This window comes from Myotis brandtii, unplaced genomic scaffold, assembly GCF_000412655.1.
Source record: "Myotis brandtii unplaced genomic scaffold, ASM41265v1 scaffold426, whole genome shotgun sequence".
NCBI classification, from domain to species: Eukaryota; Metazoa; Chordata; class Mammalia; order Chiroptera; family Vespertilionidae; genus Myotis; species Myotis brandtii.
This window is the reverse complement of record NW_005366314.1, coordinates 539,570-547,341: the sequence shown is the minus strand read 5'-3', so window position 1 is coordinate 547,341 and position 7,772 is coordinate 539,570. Positions and strand designations below refer to the sequence as shown.

Here is a 7,772-nt window from a genome sequence, read left to right as displayed (position 1 = left end):
GTGCCGGGGGAGGGCTGTGCCGGCCGGGAGGGCTGTGCGGGGAGGAGAGGAGTGGCACTGAGCCCCCAGCATGGGAGGAGCCGTGGGGAGGGGCCGGGGCTGAGGGTAGCACACTAGACGGAATGCTCCTGCAGCAGAAGTTTGAGGATAATTTTGTGTTTAAGATACAGATCAAACGTGTTTTGACCATCAGCAGGTTAGTTTTTAGGAAAGTCTGTTTTTCAGCAGTCGGTTTATTTCACACATGTTGGAATCAACTTTGTGTTCTGCGCTGTAATAACCTGGGTCTCACGAAACCCTTCAAGCCACCTTTTCACGCTCGTGTTTTCAGTTCTCCTTTAATGCCTGATTCTTCCGTTTTTGTATTTAGGGCAACGGACAAGTTTCCTGACTGTAAGACGAAGCGCGGCAGCCCCCCTGCGTGCACCGTGGAGTACCTGCCCGTGTACTTCGTCAACATGGAGGTCTGGGTGGAGGCGCGGAACGCCCTGGGGGAGGCCACGTCCGAGCACATCAACTTCGACCCCGTGAATAGAGGTAGCCCCCGCCGCACTCGCCGTGGTTTACGACTGAGGGAGTTCTAGGTCTCGGTCAGCGTAGAAACAAGCACTTGTGTTGTTGGTTCATGTTGTCGACAACATTAAACACGACGTGGACAAAGCACAGTGCCCGTCGTCCCCGCTCACTCCCCGCTGGTTTCACAGGGACTGTCACCTCCTGGTGTCTGTCCACTTTCCAGGCATCTCACAGGTGGTAGCCACAGTGTGAGTCCGGCCTGGCTTTATTCTTTTTAGAAGTTCTGTACGTTACACGTATTTAATTGTTCTCCGACATCTGAGCCTGAAAAGATAGAACAAATGTTGTCAGTGACCAGAGTGTAGAAGCTGCTCCTTTCTCTCGTGTGCTGATCGGGACGTGGTGACAGTGGTGACCGGGTGAGAGCAGGAGGGGGCGTGTGAGTTTGCAGAGAAGCTGATGGACACAAGGGTTTATTTCCTTCTCCAGTGAAGCCCGTTCCTCCGCGCAACGTGTCCGTCAGCAACTCGGAGGAGCTGTCCAGCATCTTGAAGCTGACCTGGGTCAACTCCAGCATCGACAAGTTCATCGGCCTGAAGTACGACATCCAGTACCGGGCCCGGGGCACCGCGGCCTGGAGCCAGGTACCGGCGCTCGCCTGTGGCCACAGCCTCTCGGGACCTCCCTCCGCGGTCTCCCGTTGTCTCCTGGCACGTGCGCTAATGACTGCAGTTCCGCGGCACACCCAGATCGGTTGCTGTTTTTGCCGATCTGACAGAAAGATAGGTGTAATTCTGATTCGTTCGCGCCCGGCTGCTGTGCTGGCTGCTGTCATTCTTTCTAAATTTGCCCACCGAGGCAGGAAGGGTTCAGAGTAGACGTGTCTGTGCTTCTCAAACCTGCGGACTCTGCTGCTGTGAAGAGCTTTTTGACTTGCGTTTATCTCTCCCCAGAGCTGGAGTTAGCGTGTTAGTCTGTTTCAGTAACTTAGTTTCTGAAGACTGAGTGCCATGGGGTTTTGTCAGCTGGCTGCTCTGCTTTCAGATTCCTCTTGAAGACACAGCGTCCACCCGCTACTCCTTCACGGTCCAGGACCTGCGGCCCTTCACGGAGTACGTGTTCCGGGTGCGCTGCATGAAGGAGGACGGCCAGGGCTTCTGGAGCGACTGGAGCGAAGAGGCGCGGGGGACCACGTACGAGGACCGTGAGTGACCTGCGCGGGCGCGCTGTCCTGGCCGTGGGAGCCCTGCTGGGCTGAGTGACCGAGGCCTCCTTGCCTGCTGAGCAACCATTTTATTCAAACACTTTTACTTTCAGGGACGTTGAGCTGTAAGCTGTAGTGTGCGTATTGATAGCCTAAGTCAGTGGTTCCCAAACTTATTTGGCCTACCGCCCCCTTTCCAGAAAAAATATTACTCAGCCCCTGGAAATTAATTTTTTAAAATTTTAATAGCAGTTACTCATCGCCCCCAAATGCACCTGTGGCCATCACCGCCCCCCTGGATCGCTGCAGCGCCCACCGGGGGGCGGTAGCGCCCACTTTGGGAATCACTGGTCTATATAAATACACATGCCTCCCATCACTCAGACAAAAGCTGGAGAATCACTATGCCCACAATTTCAGTAGCAATCACACATTTCTCTCTAGTGGATTGAAAGTATCTTTAGAAGAAAGTCACAAACTATAAATATATTGTTTCCTCCCATTTTATTCAAACCCAAGAACAAGTATCTCCACATTTTCAAGTATAAGGTTTGACTCCTGTGGAAATTAATTTTTTTAAAATTTTAATAGCAGTTACTCATCGCCCCCAAATGCACCTGTGGCCATCACCGCCCCCCTGGATCGCTGCAGCGCCCACCGGGGGGCGGTAGCGCCCACTTTGGGAATCACTGGCCTAAGTCAATCCCCTGGCATGGGTCTGCGCTGCCGTGAGAAAGCAGCTGTGGGGGGCGTGGGCAGCAGGTACGGAGGTGTCCCCGACCACACCCTCCGCAGCCGCAGGAGCCGTCCTGGCATGAGACTTCCTGGGCAACAGCACGTGTGCTTCGTCCAGAGCTCTAGACCCCAGAGCCAGGAGCCAGGAGCCTGGGACTGAAGCCTCCGGTTGCTCTGTGCAGGGAGACGTTTCTAGCCCAGACATGGCTCTGAGGGTGTCAGCTCCTCACTCTGCTGTTCTGCTTGTGGGTTGACCTCCGTGGACCCGCCAGGCAGCTCCCCAGCCTCGGGCGGCCTTCTCTCTGGGTTTGGTCCGCACGGCACCGCTGAGACTTGACTCAGAGCCTCTGTCAGGTTCTGCTGACAGCCCGGTTCCCCTTGTAGCATAAAATGTTTCTGAATCGGGCGGCCTTCAGGGACTTTACAGCCTGACCACTAGCATTGACACTTGGTTCTGTAAATGCTTTTTCACCTGGTTGGTGACTGTCACACAGTCTCGTGAATTCATTTGTGTTACATCTTATTGCACGAATCACCCCCAGATACGGGGATGAACTACACTGGGTCCATCTGTTCTGACGTGTCTCACAGTCTCACGTGTGTACGTGGGGCCTTAAGCACATGTGAAAGGGGACTTAAATGGGGTTTTCAGGGCTGTTTTTAGCAGTCAGACCTGGGATGCCCTGGTGACTGCCCAGGGCTGCCTGTGGCCTCACGGTCCTGAGATTACAGGAGCCTCTATGTACCTGACTCCTCAGGTCCTACTGTCCTCCCCGCCCCGCCCCCCCCTCCCCCCAGCTCACGGCCAGATGGGCCACGTGTAGGGGAGGGATGTGGCTGAGGGTGAGGGTGTTAAGGACAACGTGAGGGAGTAACCTCCAGGCTTTGCTTCTGTTACAATAAAAACATTTACTAGGTGCATGTCATTCCTTCAGGACCATCCAAGGCGCCGAGCTTCTGGTATAAGGTGGAGCCGTCCCCTGCTCACGGCTACAGGTCCGTGCGGCTCCTGTGGAAGGTGAGCGCCCGTCTGTGTTCTCCAGCTCCTGTGGAAGTGCGTCGTAGGTGACGGACGAGCGGGGCTTTAACGCACATGTTTGTTCATCTCACTATCAGCAGCGCATTGAATCAGCTCAGCACGCGGAAGCCCACGATTCGCATTTGCTGCACAAGGGCAGGCACGGGCCGTAGCAAAAGCCTCGGCGTGGCTGGGCGGGGAAGGGGTGGGGAGGGGGCTGTGGGGACAGGGACGAGTCTGGTCGACTCCCGGGTGCCCAGGAAATCATGAGGAAAGGTCTGTGTGATCAGAGTGCACGCCAGTAATGGAGATAAAATGGTTGTGTGCTCCATACACGTACGTGAGAGGATCATACCAGAAAAGGCGGAGAAAAATACTGGGGCGTAATGTTAAACTGGCCCCGCAGCTGCCCTCCCACCTCCTCGGCCCGTGTGCGGTGCTCCTGCCCCCGCGGTGAGCACGGCGTGGAGGCCGGGACCATCGGTGAGCACTGAGGCCGAGCCTGCTGGCAGGTCAGCACACGGGGAGTCAGCTCTGGTCTGGCTTCAGGGAACACGATCTAACATGGAGTGTGTTACAGACCCTGCAGGGAACACGCTCTAACATGAAGTGTCTTACAGACCCTGCAGGGAACACGCTCTAACATGAAGTGTCTGTTACAGACCCTGCCTCCGTTTGAAGCCAATGGGAAAATCTTGGATTACACAGTGACTCTCACGAGATGGAAATCACATTCACAAAACTACACAGTCAACGACACGAAGCTGACCGTGAACCTCACCAACGATCGCTATAAAGCAGCCCTGACAGCCAGGAACCTGGTCGGCACGTCCGACGCCGCTGTGCTCACCATCCCTGCCTCTGACTTCCCAGGTCGGTGTCCGAGGGCCTGGCCCCTGAGGGAGGGCTCGGTGGGGCCGCCTGCGAGGACGGACGCGCTCTGACCACCCTCACGGCGGCGCTGCTCGCGCCCCATCGTTGCCACCTGCTCAGTCAGGCAGGCAGCGCTGGTTATGTGCCTCCCTCGTTCTTTAATGTCACTTCAAGGTTCTGGGGACCTGAGGTGCATACGACGTAAACGTACTGTTTATCGGTAGCTTTCGAAGAAGAAACATTATAATTGACCTACACAGAACATCTGAAGAATTTGGGAAAGGAAGCATTTAATAGAGTGCATGTAAATGATAATGAGGTGCTTTTATTCATGGAAATGCATGTTGATGTTATATGCTACAGAAAGGACAGCAAGATAGATTGCATGGTTATGGAAATGAATGTAAAATACTCATATTTTAAGTTTTTAAATGTTCACTTATCAACGTGGTGTTCACCTTGTGTTTTGAAGCTACTCGCCCCGTAAGGGATCTGAAAGCGTTTCCCAAAGACAACCGGCTGTGGGTGGAGTGGACCGCCCCCCGAGAGCCCGTGAGCAAGTACATCCTGGAGTGGTGCGTGCTGTCGGACAAGGCGCCCTGCGTCCCCGACTGGCAGCAGGAGGACGGCGCCGTGCACCGCACCCACCTCACAGGTACCTCGGACCTCAGCCCAGCTCCTACCTGCTCTCTGCCCGAGAGGGTGGCCCTGGGGAGGCGGCCAGTGCTCAGCTCCAGCCAGGCGTCCGGTTCACTAGGTGCACTCAGCCTCTGGACCGCACGGTGGACAGAGGGCAGACGGCCTTCTGCCGTCCCCAGAGCCACTCAGTCACAGATGGTCCCCCCAGGGCTGTAAGGCGGAGAGAAGCCAAGGCGGCCTGGCCCTGCTGCTCCCGGGTGTGTGCTGCCTGCACCTGCTGTGTGCTCCCTGCTCCCTGTACCGGGTGTCTGCTCCCTGCACCTGGTGTGTGCTCCCTGCTCCCTGCACCTGGTCTGTGCTCCCTGCTCCCTCCACCTGATGCGTGCTCCCTGCTCCCTGCACCTGGTGCGTGCTCCCTGCTCCCTGCACCTGGTCTGTGCTCCCTGCTCCCTCCACCTGATGCGTGCTCCCTGCTCCCTGCACCTGGTGCGTGCTCCCTGCTCCCTGCACCTGGTCTGTGCTCCCTGCTCCCTCCACCTGATGCGTGCTCCCTGCTCCCTGCACCTGGTGCGTGCTCCCTGCTCCCTGCACCTGGTCTGTGCTCCCTGCTCCCTCCACCTGATGCGTGCTCCCTGCTCCCTGCACCTGGTGCGTGCTCCCTGCTCCCTGCACCTGGTCTGTGCTCCCTGCTCCCTCCACCTGATGCGTGCTCCCTGCTCCCTGCACCTGGTGCGTGCTCCCTGCTCCCTGCACCTGGTCTGTGCTCCCTGCTCCCTCCACCTGATGCGTGCTCCCTGCTCCCTGCACCTGGTGCGTGCTCCCTGCTCCCTGCACCTGGTCTGTGCTCCCTGCTCCCTCCACCTGATGCGTGCTCCCTGCTCCCTGCACCTGGTGCGTGCTCCCTGCTCCCTGCACCTGGTCTGTGCTCCCTGCTCCCTCCACCTGATGCGTGCTCCCTGCTCCCTGCACCTGGTGCGTGCTCCCTGCTCCCTGCACCTGGTCTGTGCTCCCTGCTCCCTCCACCTGATGCGTGCTCCCTGCTCCCTGCACCTGGTGCGTGCTCCCTGCTCCCTGCACCTGGTCTGTGCTCCCTGCTCCCTCCACCTGATGCGTGCTCCCTGCTCCCTGCACCTGGTGCGTGCTCCCTGCTCCCTGCACCTGGTCTGTGCTCCCTGCTCCCTCCACCTGATGCGTGCTCCCTGCTCCCTGCACCTGGTGCGTGCTCCCTGCTCCCTGCACCTGGTCTGTGCTCCCTGCACCCGGTCTGTGCTCCCTGCTCCCTGCACCTGGTGTGTGCTCCCTGCTCCCGGGTGTGTGCTCCCTTTTCAGTGCCACAAACACTCCCTCCCCCACTGTGGACGGCCGAGTGCAGATAACAGTGCACTGTGCTGGTCACTAGGTGGCTGAGCAGCAGCCACTTTGTCTGGAGGGTTAAAGATGGCGGAGTAAGGATCACTTCTCCTTGTAACGTGGGGTTACTTTCTGGGGAAATGACCCAGTTCTCTTTCCTGAGTCACCTGACCAAGTGGGCCTGGCTCAGAGGCAGCAGGTTCACCAGGCAGACAAGTCGTCAGACAAGGAGGCAGATTCCATAACGTGAGGTCAGGGGTCTAACTCCCGACTGATTACAGTCATCACTCCTATGACGACGTAAATGCTTTACCCACTGCATTGGCACCAGGGGTGGCCTGTACCCGCTCATTGGCGATGAGGGTGGCCTGTACCTGCTCATTGGCACCAAGGGTGGCCTGTACCCGCTCATTGGCGATGAGGGTGGCCTGTACCCGCTCATTGGCGATGAGGGTGGCCTGTACCCGCTCATTGGCGATGAGGGTGGCCTGTACCCGCTCATTGGCGATGAGGGTGGCCTGTACCCGCTCATTGGCGATGAGGGTGGCCTGTACCCGCTCATTGGCGATGAGGGTGGCCTGTACCCGCTCATTGGCGATGAGGGTGGCCTGTACCCGCTCATTGGCGATGAGGGTGGCCTGTACCCGCTCATTGGCACTGAGGGTGGCCTTGGACTCTCGTGCACAGTTACCCTCTGAGCTGGAACCCAGTGCACAGAGGCAGGGCTTCCTTCAGAAGCTGCAGGTTTAGAGAAGCCCGTGCAGCTGTGATGTGACATAAGCAGTGGAGTCAGACACTCTCCTTGTGAGAAACAGCGCCTGCTTCCTTCTCTCCTCCAGGGAGCCTGGCAGAGAGCACCTGCTACCTGATCACGGTCACCCCGGTGTACGGCGACGGGCCGGGGAGCCCCGAGGCCGTGAGGGCGTACCTGAAGCAAGCCCGTAAGTCCCCCGTCCGCCCCCCCAGTCTGTCCCTGAAGCAAGCCTGTAAGCTCCCTGTCCGTCCCCCCCGTCCGTCCCCCCCGTCCGTCCCTGAGGCAAGCCCGTAAACCCCCGTCCCCGCCCGGGAAGGTGTGAGCAGAGCCGCTGCAGGCCTTCCGGTCAGGCTGGCTCAGCTGTCCAGGGAGCTGTGGTGAAGTGTCACTAAACCCTAATGGCGTCCAGTTAGCAAATGACCATCCTCTCTGCAGCGCCTTCCAAGGGCCCTATCGTGCGGACGAAGAAGGTGGGGAAGAACGAAGCCGTCCTGGAGTGGGAGCAGCTCCCTGTCGACGTGCAGAACGGCTTCATCAGGAACTACACCATCTTCTATAAAACCAGCCTGGGAAACGAGACGGGTAACAGACGCCAGTTCCCCGGGACCCACCCCTTCCTCCCGGCTCCAGCCGATTAGGTCTCTCCTCCTCCTGCCGCCCTCCCCGGGGGCGGGCCCTCCGCG

The 7,772-nt window shown here is 58.3% G+C and overlaps 1 protein-coding gene across 1 annotated transcript in view; it reads left to right on the top strand.

Moving 5' to 3' along the window:
• IL6ST (interleukin 6 signal transducer) overlaps positions 1-7,772 on the top strand; it is a 16,766-nt gene that overhangs the window by 3,963 nt on the left and 5,031 nt on the right. Inside the window, exons 4-11 of the mRNA XM_014546036.1 lie at positions 371-537; positions 1,006-1,160; positions 1,561-1,720; positions 3,391-3,473; positions 4,136-4,346; positions 4,819-5,001; positions 7,175-7,276; positions 7,525-7,671. Of these exons, the coding sequence (XP_014401522.1) occupies positions 371-537; positions 1,006-1,160; positions 1,561-1,720; positions 3,391-3,473; positions 4,136-4,346; positions 4,819-5,001; positions 7,175-7,276; positions 7,525-7,671 (1,208 nt within the window). The remainder of the gene's footprint in view (positions 1-370; positions 538-1,005; positions 1,161-1,560; positions 1,721-3,390; positions 3,474-4,135; positions 4,347-4,818; positions 5,002-7,174; positions 7,277-7,524; positions 7,672-7,772) is intronic.